At 47.7% G+C, this 20,108-nt stretch overlaps 1 protein-coding gene across 2 annotated transcripts in view; it reads right to left on the reverse strand.

Moving 5' to 3' along the window:
- LOC115468460 (lanosterol 14-alpha demethylase) overlaps positions 1-20,108 on the reverse strand; it is a 110,773-nt gene that overhangs the window by 43,185 nt on the left and 47,480 nt on the right. For both annotated transcript variants that reach the window (XR_003941874.1, XM_030200204.1), the window contains exons 4-5: positions 7,350-7,476; positions 5,576-5,750 (exon numbers count right to left, since the gene is read on the reverse strand). Coding sequence is in view for 1 of the 2 variants with exons in the window: in XM_030200204.1 (XP_030056064.1) it covers positions 5,576-5,750; positions 7,350-7,476 (302 nt within the window). In the remaining variant the exon portion in view is untranslated. The remainder of the gene's footprint in view (positions 1-5,575; positions 5,751-7,349; positions 7,477-20,108) is intronic.

Here is a 20,108-nt window from a genome sequence, read left to right on the forward strand (position 1 = left end):
ACCACCTGCTGAGATAGAGAACATACTGGGGAGTTTCCGGCAGCACATGACCACATATAGGGAGGCAAAAGTTTGCTCTCTATCTCCACCTGCTGGTAGATGGACACAACCCACCAGTCTATGGATTGATCAGCTTGATGATATGGAAAGGTTCGTTTGCGGATTAATAACTTTCAAATATTTGAACGTCTGTATCATATCACCCGTTTCTCCTTTCCTCCAGAGTATACATGTTCAGGTCAGCAAGTCTCTCCTCATAAGTCTTGTATCGCAAATCCCATACCATTTTTGTAGCTTTTCTTAGCACCGCTTCAATTCTTTTTACATCCTTAGCAAGATACGGCCTCCAAAACTGAACACAATACTCCAGGTGGGGCCTGACCAACGACTTATACAGAGGAATCAACACCTCCTTTCTTCTGCTGGTCACACCTCTCTCTATACAGCCTAGCAACCTTCTAGCTACAGCCACCGCCTTGTCACACTGTTTCGTCGCCTTCAGATCCTCAGATACTATCTCCCCGTATGTACATATCAGACTCTCACCGCCTAACCCATACATCTCCCATGGATTTCTACTCCCCAAGTGCATCACTTTGCATTTCTTCGCATTGAATTTTAATTGCCAAGCCTTAGACCATTCTTCTAGCTTCTGCAGATCCTTTTTCATGTTTTCCACTCCCTCCTGGGTGTCCACTTTGTTACAAATCTTAGTATCATCCGTAAAAAGACAAACTTTACCTTCTAACCCTTCAGCAATGTCATTCACAAATATATTGAACAGAATTGGCCCCAGCACCGATCCCTGAGGCACTCCAGTACTCACCTTTCCTTCATCCGAGCGAATTCCATTAACCACCACCTTCTTCCATCTGTCCATCAACCAGTTCACCACGTCGGGTCCTATCTTCAGCCTGTCAAGTTTATTTAAGAGCCTCCTGTGGGGAACCAAATGTAATAAATAAATAAATAAATAAATAAACTGTGTCAAAAGCTTTGCTGAAATCTAAGTAGATTACGTCTATAGCATGTCCATGATTCAATTCTCCGGTCACCCAGTCAAAGAATTCAATGAGACTCGTTTGGCACGATTTACCTTTGGTAAAACCATGTTGTCTCAGATCTTGCAACTTATTGGCTTCCAGGAAATTCACTATCCTTTTCTTCAGCATTGCGTCCATTACTTTTCCAATAACCGAAGTGAGGCTTACTGGCCTGTAGTTTCCAGCTTCTTCCCTATCACCACTTTTGTGAAGAGGGACCACATCCGCTGTTCTCCAGTCCCACAGAACCTCTCCTGTCTCCAAGGATTTATTAAACAAATCTTTAAGAGGACCCGCCAGAACCTCTCTGAACTCCCTCAATATCCTGGAGTGGATCCCATCCGATCCCATGGCTATGTCCACCTTTAGATTTTCAAGTTGTTCATACACACTCTCTTCCGTGAACAGTGCTATATCCACTCCATTCTCATATGTACTTTTGCCAGTCAATTGTGGTCCTTCTCCAGGATTTTCTTCTGTGAAAACAGAACAAAAGTATCTATTTAGCAAATTTGCTTTTTCTTCATTATTATCTACATAGTAGTTCGCAGCATCTTTTAGTCTCACAATTCCCTTTTTAGTCTTCCACCTTTCAGTAATATACCTGAAGAAATTTTTGTCACCCCTCCTTACATTTCTAGTCATTTGTTCTTCCGCTTTCGCCAGACATATCTCTCTCTTGGCTTCTTTCAGTTTCATCCAGTATTCTTCTCCGTGTTCTTCTTCTTGAGTTTTTCTGTATTTTAGGAACGCCAACTCTTTAGCCTTTATTTTCTCAGCCACTTGCTTGGAGAACCATATGGGTTTCCTTTTTTTCTCTTGCTTTTATTTACTCTCATCACATAAAGGTTTGTGGCCATATTTATATCTTCTTTCAGCCTCGACCACTGTCCTTCCACTTCTTGTACGTCCTCCCAGCCCATCAGCTCTTTCCTCAGGTATTCCCCCATTTTACTAAAGTCAGCATGCTTGAAATACAGGCCTTTGAGTTTTGAGTGCCCGCCCTCCACTTCAGCTGTCATATCAAACCAAACTTGTTGATGGTCACTGCTGCCTAGGTGGGCACCCACTCAGACATTTGACACACTATCCCCATTTGTGAGCACCAGATCCAGCGTTGCTCGCTCCTTCCCTCGTGGGTTCTGTCACCATTTTTCTAAGCAGAGTACTTTGAAAAGCATCTAGATCTCTCTACTTCCTTCCGATTCCACAGATGGAACCTTCATGTGGGTACAGTGGGTTTCGGGTAGGTTTTGGAGGGCTCACATTTACCACCACAAGTGTAACAGGTGGGGGGGGGGGGGGGGGGATGGGCCTGGGTCCACCTGGCTGAAGTGCACTGCACCCACTAAAACTGCTCCAGGGATCTGCATACTGCTGTCATGGAGCTGGGTATAACATTTGAGGCTGGCAAAAAAAAAATTTAAGGTTTTTTTTTTTTTAGGGTGGGAGGGGGTTGGTGACCACTGGGGGAATAAGAGGAGGTCATCCCTGATTCCCTCCGGTGGTCATCTGGTCAGTTCGGGCACCTTTTCACGGCTTGGTCGCAAGAAAAATAATGGACCAAGTAGGCCAAGTGCTCGTCAGGGACGCCCTTCTTTTTTCCATTATCGTCTGAGGACGCTCATCTCTTAATCACGTCCCAGTCCCGCCTTCGCTACGGTGCCAACACACCCCCGTGAACTTTGGTCATCCCCGCGACAGGAAGCAGTTGAGGACGCCCAAAATCAGCTTTCAAATATGCCAATTTGGGCAACCCTAAGAGAAGGACGCCTATCTCCCGATTTGTGTCGGAAGATGAGCGCCCTTCTCTTTCGAAAATAAGCCTGATAGTAGTCTATGGAATTCTGTAAGACTAAGTGCTTTGAAAATGAGCCCCATAGTGGCTGCTTCTCCTTTCCCAGGACTTCCAAATATTGCAAATAATCTGTTAGATCTTTGAAACGGTCACTTCCAAATATCTGATCAAACCTGAACGAATATCCAAGAACCGTAGAGTTTTGGAATCATTACCAAAATTCTCTTTTTTAAAAGAGGGAAAAAGTAAGGCTTGGTCCAAATGAAATGGAGATACCCCTTTTAGCAGAAAAGAAGGAACAATGCAAATTGAAACTCTGGTTTCCATGAAATGAAGAAATAGATCCCTACAAGAAAGAACATGTAGCTCTCTCCTAGCTGAGGAAATGGTCAATAAAAATAATGTTTTAAGAGCAAGATCTTTGAGGGTGGCCCTCTTAAGAGGCTCAAATGGTTTAAGTTCCAAGACATTAAGGAGCAAGTTGAGATTACACTCTTGACAAACCAAACATACCAGAGGATGGAGGAGCAAAGGGCTGATCTTTCATCAGACTTTTTTGAAGAAATGCGAGGATATGGGCAATGGAGGAACAGAAAGAAGAAAGAGCCCTCTTCAAGCACCAGCTTTCAAAAACCCTCCAGACTCTTGCATAAGCTACTAAAGTAGAATATTTTCTTGCTTGCAAGGTGGAAATGACGTCCTCAAAGTATCCTTTACATCTTAACATCAACCTCTCAAGAGCCAGGCTGTAAGGTCAAATGCAGACAGATCTTCCATGACTACTGACCCAGGGAGAGAAGACCCTTCTGTTGCAAAAGACGTAGCGGTGGGCTCACTTGAAGTTAAATCAGATCCACATACCAAGGTCTTCTGGGCCAATCTGGAGCTACCAGAATCGCAAGACTGGGATGAGAGACAATCCTTTGAATTACCTGAACACTGGCCATAGTGGAAACACATATAGCAAACTGCTTTGTGGCCACTACTGAATCAAGGCATCCAACCCTTGGCCCCGTGCTCTCTGCAACAACTGAAGAAAAAAGGCATTTTGGCATTTATTCTTGAGACCATGAGATCCATGATCTGGAAGCCCCAATGTGCTAAGACAGAAGGCTGAATCCCAGGACTGTCTGCTAAGAAAATCTGCTTGAAGATTTGTACTCCTGGAACATGTGCTGCCAACAGGATCACCAAGTGCTTTTCCACCCAATGAAGGACAAACTGTGCTCCCAAAGCCAGCAATACACTACAAGTTCTCCTCTGCTTGCTGATGTAAGCCACCACTGTGGCACTGTCAAAAAAGATCCTTACTGCTCTTCCCTGAATGAAAAACCAAAGGCAAGCAATGCCATGTGTACGGCTCTCAGCTCCAGATGATAACAAGTTGTCTCATTCAATGTTCGTTTGCTCTAAGCTACCTCATTCTGGAAATAAGCTCTGCAGCTGAACAGACTGGCATCTGTGGTAACCACCACCCAATCCAGAGCTTTCCTGTAAACAAATTGCATGACTGGGGCACCCATGCCATGCTGGACTTGGCTTGTCCCATCCAAGGGAGCCAGAGACACTAGAGACTGATGACTGACAAGGGAGTCATCTCTTATGAACTCTTGTGCAAGGACCATCTCTATTGTCATGGCCATCAATCCCAACAGTTGCACTGCAGTGCCAGGCTTGAGGTGACGGTTGCCTTAACAGGAGTCTGTGCATCTGTGCAAGGGAAACGCTCTCTCCCAGAGCACAGCCTAGTAAAGATCCAATCAGAGTGTTGAACTGAACTCCACAGACTGAGGAGTTAACTTGCAATTATTTCAGTCCCTAGGTTAGGCAATCCATGTCAGCAACACTTTGGATTTCTGAAATATACTGGCCTTTATCAATCAATAATCCAGATAGAGGTGAATTCTAATTCCTTCCCATCTAAGAAAGGTTGCCCAGCCACCATAACCTTTGAAAAGGTCCCGGGAGCTGTGGACAGCCCAAATGGCATTGTTCAGAACTGAAAATGCTGGCCTAGAATGATGAATCTTAAAAATCTGATGAGGCAGCCAAACTAGAACACAGAAGAATACATTTGAGATCTAGTCATGAGGAACTTGCCTGGAGAAACAGCTATTATGACTAATCATAAGGTTTCCATCCTGAAGTGAAGTACCACAAGGCTCAATTTACTCTTTTGAGATCCAGAATAGGCTGGTAGGAACCTTCATTCTTGGGCACTATAAAGTAGATTAAATATCTTCCTTTGCCCCACTCCTTCTTGGGAACTACAACGGCTCCTAGATCTAGAAGGTTCTGTAACGTGGCTCTTACTGTCTGCCTTTTGACCAAAGCCTGACAAGGAAACTCCAAGAAGGAATCAGTGAGGGGGTAAGGAAATTCTAGCTTGTACCCATCCTTTATGAATTTTCAAACAAATCACACAAAATTTCACTTGATTAAGAAAGTGAGCCAACAGCAAAGAAATTATCGTTCAAAACAGGTAAAACAAATATGAAAAAAACCTAACATACTCACACTCTCCCAACCCTTTATTAAAGAAAAAAAAGAAGAGGAGAAATTTAAAAAAGGATGATTTGCTTGTGTTCATTCACTAAAAGATTCTCGGGCCAGACCGACGTAAAAAGCCCATTCCAGGGATATAGGCTCCCTACACACTATATAGCCACAAGGCCTGTGAAATGTTCTCTGTAAGTACTGCTATATCTGCTACTGAAGTATTCCATTTAAATACCTGAAACTGGGCAGAGGAAGCCAGCCGGGCAAGAGCCAAGCTGCATGGGTAAAACCAGCATCCAAGTCCGCATAGAGTTCTGCCACCTTCTCGTTGAGCTGCCCTCGGATCTCTTTCCCATGTAAGCAGTGGCTAGCAGTCAGGATGATAAGCTCCGAGAGTGCCTCAAAGAGGTCTAAGGAAAGGATGCAAAGAGATGGATTAATAGCTCCAGTACAAGAACCATTAACAGGTGTTTATGTATATATATATATTTTTTTTTTTTCAATGCTAGGCTTCATCTGATATTCCTCTGTGAGAAACAAGACTGCCCAACAGGAATGAGAAATTTTACCTCTCAAGCCTTAGTTTTACTCTTTTAGCTGATCCTAAGAAAATGCTAGTTGGATAGTAGTTAATTTTAAGACAAGAGAAACTATTAAGAAACTACGGGCCTGATATTTATCAAGTAGTTTTCACTGGCACTATCTGGATAGGGCACTTGAAAATCATTACTGACCACCCTGGCAGTATCCAGATAGTGCCGGAGATGAACATGAGCAGAGATGAAGCAAATCTGGAAGGGAGAAATGCAAAAAAGACTTATAGTTCTCAGTAGATAGAAAAAAGAGAAATATACAAACATGAGCATTATACTCTGCAGAAAAACTCAAATTGAGATGGCTCTGCACAATTATAACAGCATGGAAGGACCACAGTTCACTGCTCTGGAAAACTCTGAAATCTTTATATTTTTCTACCTTGGTTATCATGCTTGTTCTACAGAAATGCACAGCTAGCCATTTGTAATGGAAGATGTAAAGGATTGCTTTTCAACCCTGCTTTGATCGATAATGAACTCTGAAATCTTCCGTTTTTGACCAAAAGTAACTTTCCTTGTAAATACAAAAATAAGTTGGAAGATAAGAATTAATTTGATATGCAAAGGGAAGGATGGTTCTTGTTTTCAGAAGTTCAGCCTGGCCACCTGGACTTGGAAAGCATGTGACCACATTCCCACAGTATAGCTTGTTTATCTAAACAGAGAAGCATTCTGTAATTTTCCTTAGCTTTGAACATGAGTTCTGAGCCTAATAAAAAGGGGAGTTTCTTTCAGTGAAATCGGGAGCTCATCTGTGTAACGTACGCACTGCGCAGAGGACTTGCTCCTGGTCTAAAAAGCTCCTGGCTGATGATAAGAGCCTGGATGATGTAAGGACCAATGATGTTGTATGAATAATATGTATATGTATAGTGTATTATTGCTTCTTTTCCTGGTCTAAGAACTCTTAGCATTGCTTAGATGTAGAGACCAGTGATGTAATGATTGTTTATATAGCTAATCATTGTGTGTATATAGCTTAATCATCATATATATCTTAATCATTGTAGATTTTAGCACCTCTAATATAGGTTTCATTTATCTAACACGAATACAAAAGAATCCACGGTAATTATTGAGTAGTCTGTGTCAGTGAGACAGACTCTAAATCCATAGCAGTACACCATTCCCCTACACCAGTGTTTCCCAAGACCAGTACCAGAGTATCCTTGCAAGTCAGGTTTTTAGGATAACCACAATGAATACGCATGAACTTGATTTGCATACACTGCCTCCATTATATGCTAATCTCTTTCATGCTTATTCATTATGGAAATCTTGAAAACCTGACTGGTAAGGGGGTACACCAGGACTGGACTTGGGAAACACTGCCCTACACCACCCTGTACCTTCACTGCAGTATTTGCTCTGCACTGGATTAAAGAAATAGCCACACCCTCACCACATACTTACTTCTCTCTCCACTTTCTCCCCATCGCTCAAAGTACGTCTTCGTTTCTTCTTCAATTGCATGCACATGACCTTTAAACTGAGCTATGTTCAACCCTGTCTTTAGCATTTTCTTCTGCTCCAGAAATACCTAAAAAAAGAGAAAAAAATGTAAAAGGTTCTTGGAATGCTAAAAAGTTATAAACACCAGGTGATATAAAGAAAATAAGTTGTTCAAGCAGTGGCGTAGTCAGACCTGACATTTTGGGTGGGCACTAATATATATATATATATATATAAGTAGTGTTTCTTGGGATACTACAAAATAATGCCTTAGAATGCACTTGATGATGGATTTCTAAGTATTCTGCCCAACAGCTGCCCTGCATCAACATAAACCATATACTTACTTAATGTGAAAAACCCCCAATATTTTTAATTATGCTATATCAAACTTGATCAGATATGTCTACTATAATCCTACCACCACTGGCCAGCATTTTAAGTACCAAAAAAATTACATGACGTTTAAAAAAAATAAATAAATACGTATTTAAAATTTTATTACCTGCAGTGCTGGGCAGCTACTTGCAGAAAAGTTGCACATGCCACGTGGTGCAGAGCACCCTGGCTCCTGTAGCTGACTCAGGCTCAGACTGTGTTGTGGGGCACTGGGGCCACAGGGGAATGCTACTGCTGGCTGCTGTGATCGAAAATTTGAGTAGTGATGATGAAGTGACTGTATCGAGAACTTAGAGCCCAACCGGCATTGAAGTTAAAATCTAGACCCGGGCCGGCCAGCAGGGAGGACACCAAGCACTTAGGCAGGTACAGTATAAAGAAATCGTGCCCACAACACACCTAGGCGGCACCACGGCAGCAGCCTTTCCATCATGTGGCACTGCAGTCCAGGCCCGGGGGGGGGGGGGGGGGAGCAGACAGTGCCGTGTGGTCCCAGCGCCTGCAGCTATTTTTTAGCGTGAACAGCCAAGAACAAGACTCATTGCGCACAGCCGTGGCGTGGCCGTATGGGATGGAATAAACATGCAGTCAGCATGCAGCGGCCGCAGCGCTGGCTGAGAAGGAAGAGGACGTCATGGTCGTCACCACTAGAAGTCAAGAGGTTCCCTCAGTCGCTAGATGCTGCTGTGAGGAAAGGTCCAGCTGCAGTCTTGTCATGGACTGGTCTAGGTCAAAGAAAGGAATTTACAAGTAAGAAAAAAAAAATTTCACCATCCTTGGACCAGTCCAGATGATTGGATATACCAAAGCTCTAAGGATCTCAGGTGGAAGACAACTAGGCCCCAATACACACTGTCCTGTCAAGATGGCAACCTTCTGACATTGAACAACCCCACTGTAAAGCTGAACATAGGAGCATGGACACCCAAAAGGGCATATTGCCCTACCCCCATAAAATACTGCCCTGAGAGTTACCAGAGGTGGTGCTCATGCTATTGTTGAGGGAGTCCATAACTGCTGAACCCCCTCAACCAAACCAAAAAAGTCACAGCCCCAAGGCTCCCCCAGATCACCAAGCCAATGCAACTGGCACTGCCCCACTGATCACCGGAGCAAGGCAACCTAAGCTGCCCTAATAATGAACAAGTCACCAAAACTTAAGGTGAGGAGGCGTGTTCATTATTAGGGCAGCTTGCCATGAGAACTGACCATGTAAAAGGAGAGCACGCCACATCTCAAGAACCTTTGGGCTGAGCAATCTGATTCTAGGCGGCTACCCTAAAGAGACATGAAGGCCAAAACATTGCCAATCATGGGTTGCTCTCACTAGTGCCACTAGTACCCAGCTGTGGACCTGCTGTGTGAGAACAGATTAGGAGCAGGGCCATACAAAGAAACCAAGCAAGGTCCAGGAAGGTTATTAGAACTCTCCCCTAAACCATTCTCAGCAAAGAAGTAACCATATAAAAATATACAAGAAGGACCTCCCAATAAAACCCATTTATCTTTTTTTTTAAATTCTGAATTAACTCTATCTGGGATAATCTTTCGAAAGGCTAGAGCTTTCAGCTATCTGTAAAGCTCGAACCAAAATTATACTAAGATCAGGAACAGCACAGAATTAACTACCATTAAAAATTCCAAGGCCTAGGCCAAAACACCCATGAGCTCGTCCCCTAGGGGTACCGGACCCCTTGATTCGTTCAAGACTCACGATCTACCACCAGAGCTGCTCACTCCCCTTCCACAGAACTTCAGCTCTTTTATCACTGGGCAACCTCAACACTTTCACTCAACAGAAGAAAACTAAGCTGCACAACACAAATGGGTCAGAAGTCAAGGTCCAATGACTCAGGGACCAGAACCTGTAGAACAGACCTACGGGAAACAGGAAATATGAGCACCAGAAGAGTGGTTTAGTGCCCCTACTGTCCAAGTCCACAAGACTACAACTTTATATTATTTTTTTATAGGAAAGAAGACTTCTTTCCTACAAAAAATAAAAAAATATAAAGACTTCCCCAAGCCCCCAAAGCTAAGACAGCTAAATTGCCTTCACAGATAATGACAGCTCATGGATTCCACCTGCAGAACCATAAGAACAACCGAACTCTCCTGTACTAGCTCAGACCTAAGCAGCCCAACAAACTTCTCTCACACCGAGAGGAAACTGTGGGCCCTGGGAAACTCACACAAAGAGAGCACAGCTGTCAGAGAGGTATCCTGGACATCAAAACGGAGTATCTGGGAGAACCACTTGAAGACAAACTGCCATAAGCATGGGAACCCCAAAACCAGGTAGACTCAGAGCCCTCTTTGGAACACAAGAATCACATGGTCAGCCACCGGACTAGTTATCATCTGCAAAACCTAAAAAGTGGCCAAAGGCAGCTAATTTGAACAATGCCACAGCAACCAATGAAAGGACTCCAAGTGTTTCAGAGCAGGGCACAGCTAGACCACAGCTGCATCCAACAAGGAGGGAGCCAACCTGCCATCCAAAACTATTTCTTAGAGGAAGGAGGGTGGGACTGTGTGAATCACATTGTGCATGACTGATTTTGACTCAACCCTGACCATGATTAGGGAAAGAGATCAAGGGGCCTTAGGAACTTTGGAACTCCCTCCCACCTGACCTCCAAGCTAATATTTCCTATTCATGTTTTAAGACTTCCCCCACATTTTCAATATGGCATTGATGGTGTCCCATAGATTGGGCGACAGACTCGCAGTGATGCTCATTCTTTTCCCCTCTACTAACTTTCCCCTTCTTACCCCTTTTCAGGTTTTCTATCATCAGTTATAGTTCCTTTCTTGCATTTCACAATGGTTTTTACCCTCTGTAAACCACCTTGATTTGTATTTTGAAAGGCAGCATTATCAAGTACCAATAAACTAAACTACTCCAGTCAGCCTCTGAAATGTTTTTTTTAAATAAAATAAGCAACTGCACTGTCATTTCAAGACTACCAATCCTGCTCCTCCGAGCAGGAGTACCCGAAAAAAGATGACCAAAAATACTGGCCCTCTCCTGCAGTAGCTCTGCCTAGGTAAACCGGAAGATTCAATAAATGAGCTCATGGCACCACTTACATCCATTGTGGAAGACTCATCAACCATTGCACAGGCAGGAGCTGGAGGATCTCCTATAGGGCTGTTAAAACACCTCTCCTCTGGGCACCATTAACTGAAGGAAAGTCCAAGACCCCAACCAGTGAACTGGACCCAACTGTGAAGGAGTCAAGGAAGGTAAAATTATGTATCATACCTGATAATTTTCTTTCCATTAATCATAGCTGATCAATCCATAGACTGGTGGGTTGTGTCCATCTACCAGCAGGTGGAGATAGAGAGCAATCCGTTTGCCTCCCTATATGTGGTCATGTGCTGCCGGAAACTCCTCAGTATATCGATATCCAAGCGCCATCTGCAGGACTCAGCACTTAGAAAATTACACCCACAAAGGGACACTCTGCCCAGCTCACCACCGCCGAAACGGGGGAGGGGAATTAACCCAGCTCATCCCCACACAAGTGGGGGAGGGGAATCCGTCCAGCTCATCCCCGCGGAGCGGGGGAGGGACACCACCCCGCCGATGCGGGGGGATCTAGCTTATCCTGCAACCGCAACCGCAGGAGGAGCTGACTGACCCTAACACCGCCGAAGCGGGAGGGGTACAAAGCTGCCCTACAGCCGCACGAAGCGGGAGGGAGCGCCGGCAGAATTTATGTCTCAATCCAGCCCCGTAAAACGGAGGGGAGAGGAATGCAGCAGCTCACTGTAACACAAACTCGTCTCAACTCTTGAAGAATCCAATTGAAAAAACTTGAACACGAAGTCCTCCTGAACAGGAACTGAAGACTAAACTTGAATCTGAAATGCAACCAGAATATAAACAGTACAGATATCTGGGAGGGGCTATGGATTGATCAGCTATGATTAATGGAAAGAAAATTATCAGGTATGATACATAATTTTACCTTCCATATCATCATGCTGATCAATCCATAGACTGGTGGGATGTACCGAAGCAGTACTCACCCAGGGCAGGACATTGAAATCCCTGACCGCAACACTGAAGCTCCAAACCGGGCCTCCGCCTGAGCAGCCACAGTCAAGCGGTAATGCCTGGAGAAGGTATGGGCCGATGCCCAAGTTGCCGCCTTGCAAATCTCTTCCAAGGAGACGGACCCGGCCTCTGCCATCGAGGCCGCCTGAGCTCTAGTGGAGTGAGCCTTCAGCTGGATAGGCGGCACCTTCCCCGCAGCCACATAAGCCGCTGCAATGGCTTCCTTGACCAATCTTGCCACTGTAGGCTTAGCAGCCTGCAGACCCTTACGAGGACCTGCAAACAGGACAAACAGATGATCCAACTTCCGGAAATCATTGGTCACTTCCAAGTATCTGATGATGACTCGTCTCACATCCAGATATTTCAGAGCAGAGTATTCCTCTGGGTAGTCCTCCCTACGAAAGGAAGGGAGACAGAGCTGCTGATTCACATGGAAGCGAGAAACAATCTTGGGCAGGAAGGAAGGCACTGTGCGAATAGTCACTCCTGCCTCAGTGAACTGCAGAAAAGGCTCTCGACATGAGAGTGCCTGGAGCTCGGAAACTCTTCTGGCTGAACTGATAGCCACCAAAAAGACTGCTTTCAACGTCAGGTCTTTCAGAGATGCCCTCGACAAGGGTTCAAAAGGCGGCTTCTGCAAGGTTCTTAGCACCAGGTTGAGATTCCACGCAGGCACCACTGAGTGCAGAGGAGGGCGCAGGTGATTAACTCCCTTGAGAAAACGTACCACATCTGGCTGCGAAGCCAGGGAAGCACCCTTCAGGCGGCCCCTGAAGCAAGCCAGAGCTGCTACCTGGACGTTAAGGGAACTGAGCGACAGGCCTTTCTCCAGACCTTCTTGCAGGAACGCCAGCACTGAAGAAATTGGAGCAGTGAAGGGAGAAAGTGAGCCTGCTTCACACCACGCTGCAAAGGTACGCCAAACCCTGGCGTAAGCAGTAGAAGTAGAGCGCTTCCTCGCTCTCAGCATAGTGGCGATGACCTTGTCTGAGAAGCCCTTCTTCCTCAGACGCTGCCGCTCAATAGCCAGGCCGTAAGATCAAAGGGGGAGGGATCCTCCATCACCAAGGGACCCTGATGCAACAGGCCCTGCTCCACTGGCAGCCGCAGAGGGTCGTCCACTGAGAGCCTGATCAAGTCCGCATACCAGGGACGTCTGGGCCAGTCCGGACCCACCAGGATCATCCGGCCCGGATGCTTTGCCACCCGGTCTAGTACCCTGCCCAACATGGGCCAGGGCGGGAATACATAGAGAAGCTCTTGTGTCGGCCACTGTTGGAGAAGGGCATCTACTCCCAGAGATCGAGGGTCCCGTCCTCTGCTGAAAAAGCGCGGCACTTGGCAATTGGCCGATGACGCCATCAGATCTAGGCTCGGCTGGCCCCAGCGCTTCGTGATGTCCAAGAACGCCTGAGCCGATAACTGCCACTCTCCGGGATCCAAGGTATGGCGACTGAGAAAGTCCGCCTTGACATTCATGACTCCGGCAATGTGGGCAGCTGACAGCTGTTCCAGGTTCGCTTCCGCCCACTGGCATAGATTCATGGCTTCCTTGGCTAGAGGGGCGCTCTTGGTACCTCCCTGGCGGTTGACATAGGCCACAGCCGTGGCATTGTCCGACAGGACCCGTAATGGCTTCAACGCCAGTATCGGGAGGAACTCCAAAAGCGCCAACCGAATGGCTCTGAGTTCCAGGAGGTTGATAGACCACTTTGCCTCTGCAGGAGACCAGAGCCCCTGCGCTGTCCTTCCCAAGCAGTGGGCTCCCCAGCCCGTCAAAGAGGCGTCCGTCGTGACGACAATCCACTCCGGGGTCACAAGAGGCATCCCTGCAGACAACTTGTCTGTCTTCAGCCACCAGCTCAGCGCCTTGCGCACTGCTGGGTCCAAGGGAATGCGCACAGCATAATCCTCCGACACCGGAGTCCAGCGCTGCAGCAGAGAGTGTTGTAGTGGTCTCATATGAGCCCTGGCCCACGGCACTACTTCCATCGTGGCCGTCATAGAGCCCAACAGCTGCACATAGTCCCAAGCCCGAAGCGGAGAGGTTACTAGGAACTGGTCCACCTGAGCCTGAAGTTTGACAATCCGATTGTCCGGCAGGAACACTCTGCCCACTTGGGTGTCGAATCGAACTCCCAGATACTCCAGGGACTGAGTCAGGCGCAGCTGGCTTTTCTCCCAGTTGATGATCCACCCCAGGGAGCTCAAAAGAGCAATCACCCGGTCCACAGCTTTGCCGCACTCTGCATAAGAGGGGGCTCGGATCAACCAGTCGTCCAGATAAGGATGGACTTGTACTCCTTCCTTTCGCAGGAAGGCCGCGATGACCACCATTACTTTGGAGAAGGTCCGCGGAGCAGTAGCCAACCCGAACGGGAGGGCTCTGAACTGGAAGTGTCGGCCCAGGACTGCAAAACGCAGAAAGCGTTGATGAGGAGGCCAGATGGGAATATGCAAGTACGCTTCCTTGATGTCCAAGGATGCCAGGAGCTCCCCTGCCTTCACTGCCGCTATAACAGAGCGGAGAGTCTCCATGTGAAAGTGCCGAACTTTCAAGGCCCGATTGACCCCTTTGAGGTCGAGGATAGGCCGTACAGAACCTCCTTTCTTTGGTACCACAAAGTAAATGGAGTAACGTCCCTTGCCAAGCTGATTTTCTGGCACCGGAACGACCGCACCCAGGCGGATCAGATTGACCAAGGTCTGCTGCACTGCCACAGCTTTGACCGGAGACTTGCAGGGAGAGAGTACAAACCCGTCTCTTAAGGGTCGGCAGAACTCTAGCTTGTAGCCATCTCTGATGACTTCCAGCACCCAAGCGTCTGAAGTTACACTGGTCCACTTGCCCAGAAACGAGGACAGGCGTCCTCCAATCTGCACTGGGCCATGGACCAGGACCCCGTCATTGGGTACGAGACCCTGGGGGAGGACCGGAGGGCGCACCTCCGGGACGGCGGTCTCTGCGAAAGGAATGCTGCTTGGGGGAGAAATTCCTCTTGAAGGAAGAGGGGGCAGAGGAGCCCGACTTGCCCGGGCGGTACCGACGGGCTTCCTGAAACCGTCCTCTGGAGATACCGGGGCGAGCACTGGCCCGAGCCCTGACCTCTGGTAACCTCTTGCCCTTAGACGTGCCGAGATCGGTCACAATTTTGTCCAGCTCGACCCCAAAGAGCAGCTTGCCTTTAAAAGGCAACATAGCCAGGCGGGACTTAGAGGCGTGGTCAGCAGACCAATGTTTCAGCCAAAGCCACCGCCACGCAGAGACTGTCTGAGCCATACCTTTAGCCGAGGCTCTCAAAACATCATACAGTAAGTCTGCCAAATAAGCCAAGCCCGATTCCAGGGCCGGCCAATCAGCCCTCAAGGAAGGATCCGAGGGGGAAGCCCGCTGCACAATCGTCAGGCACGCCCTGGCCACATAGGAGCCGCAAACTGAGGCCTGCAAACTTAAGGCAGCCGCCTCGATGGACGACCTTAAGGCCGCCTCCAATCTTCTGTCTTGGGCGTCCTTTAGGGCCGTGCCACCTTCAACCGGCAACGCCGTTTTCTTAGTCACCGCAGTGATTAAAGAATCCACGGTAGGCCAAAGAAAGGCCTCCCGTTCACTTTCAGGCAAAGGATAGAGGCGGGACATAGCCCTAGCCACTTTGAGGCTCGCTTCCGGGACATCCCATTGAGCCGAAATTAAGGTGTGCATGGCATCATGCACGTGGAAGGTTCTAGGCGGGCGCTTCGTCCCCAGCATAATGGCGGAGCCAACAGGGGCTGAGGGAGAGACGTCCTCTGGAGAGGAAATCTTCAAAATGCTCATGGCCTGCACTAACAGGTTGGGCAAATCCTCTGAGCGAAAGATCCGCGCTGCAGAGGGGTCATCCGCTCCATCCGAGCGGGAATCCGTCTCCTCCAAGGAATCCCCAAAGGACCGTTGGGAGAACTCAGATACGCTGCCCTCATCTACATCAGAGGAAACAGAGTCCTCTAAGGCCTGGGAATCCACCCGAGGGCGTTTACTTCCGGGGGCCTCAACCCCTTTATCGGACAAGGAAGAAGGGGCAGCGTTTTGCATAAGGAAGGCCTGATGCAGCAGCAAAATAAACTCAAGGGAGAAACCCCCCAGACTGTGCACTTCAGCAGCCTGGGCCACAGCCCTAGATGCACCCTCAACCGGCGCTCGCAAGAGCGGGGGAGAAACATGCTGCGCATCCAAGATGGCGTCCGGCGCGACACTCCGCGAAGGAGCCGCGCGGGAAGAACGGCGCTTAACTTTAGCCGCTTTTTTGCCGTCGCCCAAATCAAGGGCGGCCATGGCATTAACGTCTCCCAGCTCAAGGGCGGCCCAAGAAGAAGCCGTCCAAGCAGAGTGGCCGGCGAGCAGCGGGGGATGGGCGTTTATGACGGGAAAAACCGCCGCACCGGAGGAAGACCCGGGACACTGACCGGTCTCCGAACTGACACCCAACAAGGGCGAATCAGACTTTAAGACCCCCGCATCCCCGCTAGAAGCGCACACGCGGTCCGGGGAGCGATTCTTCGCGCCCTCGCCCTCCGACGCCATAGGCCACGTGGAGATCGATCGGGAAACCCCCTGCCCGCTATAAAAAGGTAAAAATTACCTGCTTCTCGCTCCGAGCTGTAACGACCTGGTGTCCCAGTGAGTAGCTGCAATAAACGTTTAAATAAACGTCGAAATAAACGCCTTTAAGGACGTCCAAAAATTTTTTTTTTTTTTTTTTAACGGAGCCAGCGGGAGGGGGGAGAAAAGGAGGGACCTGGCGCCACCAGGTTTGCACTTGCTCAAGAAGAGCCCTCAACCCCAGGTACTCAACAAAACCTAAAAATTAGGCTTGGAGACCTAGCCAGAGCTGCTGCTGTGTGTGACCACCACCTGCTGAGATAGAGAACATACTGAGGAGTTTCCGGCAGCACATGACCACATATAGGGAGGCAAAAGGATTGCTCTCTATCTCCACCTGCTGGTAGATAGACACAACCCACCAGTCTATGGATTGATCAGCATGATGATATGGAATAGAGCCACTGCATATAGCTGCCTGGAAAGACAGACTATAGAAGAATGTTCAAACAGAGACTCAAACTTGTCTTAACATACAGGTTCTTAAAAAGGCTCCACTCTAATTCTGATTTATCACATAGGGTTCACCATCCTAGGAGTACCAACATCTTATTTCCTGCATTAGGGAATGAATACAAGACCCTGGCTTTGGTCAGTGAGGCAAAAATCATACATGTCAGCCAAAGGAAAACCTATCCTCAGTTAATAGAGATAAAGAAGCATCTGAGGATATACTGGGGAGAGGGGGAGAAGAAGAGGGTACGACCACCTAGGAATATAGGGACTCCTTACAGCTTACTGTCTCTTCCACCCACCCCCAAAGTGCTAAATCTTTCTGAGAGGGCATGCATACTGTCTGTCAAACTGACTTCCCCTCCTTCTCTTACCCCACACAGAGAATGCTCTAGCCTCCCACATCCGAAAGGACAATTCAAGTCCCTTCATACAGGGGTACCAAAGTAAGACTAGAAAAGGCATAAGCAGCATCAGAGGAGCTGTCAAAGACAGGTACTCTCTTTTCTTTTTCTCCCTTTTTTTTTTTAACCAGCAAAATTGCATGCCACAACTAAACAGACCTTACAGTACTGTGGAAAGAGGAGTAAAGAGCCAATTCTACTAATCGCTTCTCCTATTACTCTTTCAGCTGGGAAGGAGGGGGAGAAGAAAGACTCCCAACATGCATGTGAGCATGCCAGCTGAGCTGTTACTGAGAGAATATCTGGGACTGAATCAGTCACACTATGCCTGAAAGTAGGAAAGCAGTCTTCACTAGACCCCCAGCAGCTTGGCGATTCCAAGCAACCAAGATTCCTCTCCTCTGGGGGGGGGGGGGGGGGGGAGCAAATCCCTGCACACCATTTTATTCATCTTTTTTTCATCATTTATTTTACTCATTTTTTTTTAATGGGTAGGAACTTGGGTCCCTAGAGTGCTGTAACTTATACCCCCCTCCCCCCCAGCATGGGGAAGCTTAGGGAGTGTCTGGATCGCTGGAGGTGGGACCCCCAGCTCTAGGCCCCCTTAACTAGCAAGCAAGGCCACCTGTCCTGACCCACAACAAAAGACAAGGCAAAAGAGACATGAAAGGATCTCTGTGCCAAGACCCAAATGGCAAACTATGTTCTACAGCCCGCAGGGAACAGCTGATACACAAAGTGGCTGCCACTCCCGCTGGCAGGAGCCCCTGTTTTTTTTTCCTTTCAGGCAGCATACTGAAACAGCAGGGATGCTCCAACTTCAGTGGCCCATCGTATCTAGTCATGACCTTTCACACCAGCTTTGTGCAAGGCTGCATCATTTCTTGCCCAGGGTGCGCTAGCCCTGCTCACTGCCACAGGATTCCTCCATTTACCCCATAGACACTTCCCCCACCCCTCTAGGGCCTTCGCCACACACTGGTGCTTCTATTCTACAGCCAATATCCACTTCCCTCCCTCAACCATGACTTGCTTCTTTTTCCTATTTATTTATTTACTTACTTTTTAACTTAATGTTTTACTGGGGGGGTCACGTGACGCCATGATGCAGGGCTGACGCTGGATAGCTAGGCTCCGCGCACATTCGCCCAAAAATCAGCAAATTCGACGGTCCCGAGGAGAGAAACGGCGCTGTCTGGTGTATGAAAGAAGCGGAAATCGATAGCGATCGATAAAACGGCGCAGAGGCACGGCATGGCGGCGAAAACAGTTCGCAGAGAGAGAGACAAGACTAAGCCGGCCGATGCCAAGATGGCCGACCAGCGTGAGATCGGAGAGCTAGCTGTGGGATCCGCGTGGTTAGCAGAAATTACCGCGGAGGTAACTGCAGCGGTTGAGACAGCGCTGGACAAGAAGCTTCAACAACTTTATGATCGCACAGAGGAGGCTCATGAACGTATTGATAGCATGAGCTTAGAGTTGGATGAAGGCCTGCAGCGCATATCAGAGGTAGAGGAGAGCGTGGAGGCACAGAAGGAGTTAAACAAAGAACTGGAAAAGAAAGTGCAGGATCTGGAGGTTAAATTGGATGATTTGGAGAATCGTAGCAGGCGCAATAACCTGCGCCTGATTGGACTACCAGAATCCTTATTGGATAGGGATCTGCCCAACTTCTTGGAAGGATGGCTGCCAAAGACTTTACATATAGAGGATAAAGTATCACAATTCTGTGTGGAGCGAGCCCATCGGGTGGGGACCACGAGGCAGTCAGGGAATAGACCAAGAGTGGTGATCCTAAAGACTCTTAATTTCAGGCATAAACAATACATATTGGATGCGCTTCGAGGTGGGCAAGCACTTACCTATGAAGGGAGAAAAATCCTTTGCTTCCAAGATTATTCACATCAGGTGCAATTGAAGAGGAAATCCTTCGCGCCATTATGCACGGAGTTATATAACAAGAAGATAAAATTTGCACTCCTATACCCTGCCAAGCTCAGACTCACCATAAATGGTGTAAGTCAATTTTTTGAACAGGTGGAGGCAGCTAAAGAATATATACAACAACATGGAGAGCTTAAATGAAGCAGAGGTAATGTGCAGGATGGAACAGCGGCATAAAAGAGGACGCTGGAGATTATATTATAGCGTTATAGTGGAAAGCAGATTGGGAGAATATTGACCTGACCTTTTGGATGGAGAACATGACTGATGGACTCTTGATAGATTGGACAGATATATTTCGGGAGTGCGGGTGTTTTTGGAGTGCGCCCAAGACAGTGTTCTGGATGTACCTAGCACGTCTCGACGCCATTTGACTGCAGGAGATGACGACATGGCAGAGCTAAATAAACTGCTTTGGGGCTCTTGGAAATGAAGTAGAAGTCAGAAGTCCACAGGGTCTGATCATATAAGAACTAAGTAACATTGGCCACCGGAGGAGTTACACAGGAATGGAAGTGTGAGACAATTAAGATATGATGCTAGAGATATAACACATAAAGTTTTGTATGTTGGGGAAGTTGGGGAAGCTGGGGGAAGAATCAGGAGGGAGGGGGGGATGTGTGATATGTTGGTGGGTGAGTGCAGGTGTTATAGCGTGACTAGTTCTGGGAACAGGAGGGCTAGGGGGGAAGGATAGGGGAATAGGGAATAGACAGGATACATATGGGAGGGAGGGGGGAGGGATTAGAGGGCGGGAAGTAGGGGAACGATTACCAAAAAATGATAGATGGAGATATGTGAGTGAGTGGAAC

The sequence above is a fragment of the Microcaecilia unicolor genome, chromosome 1, assembly GCF_901765095.1.
Source record: "Microcaecilia unicolor chromosome 1, aMicUni1.1, whole genome shotgun sequence".
Taxonomy (NCBI): Eukaryota; Metazoa; Chordata; class Amphibia; order Gymnophiona; family Siphonopidae; genus Microcaecilia; species Microcaecilia unicolor.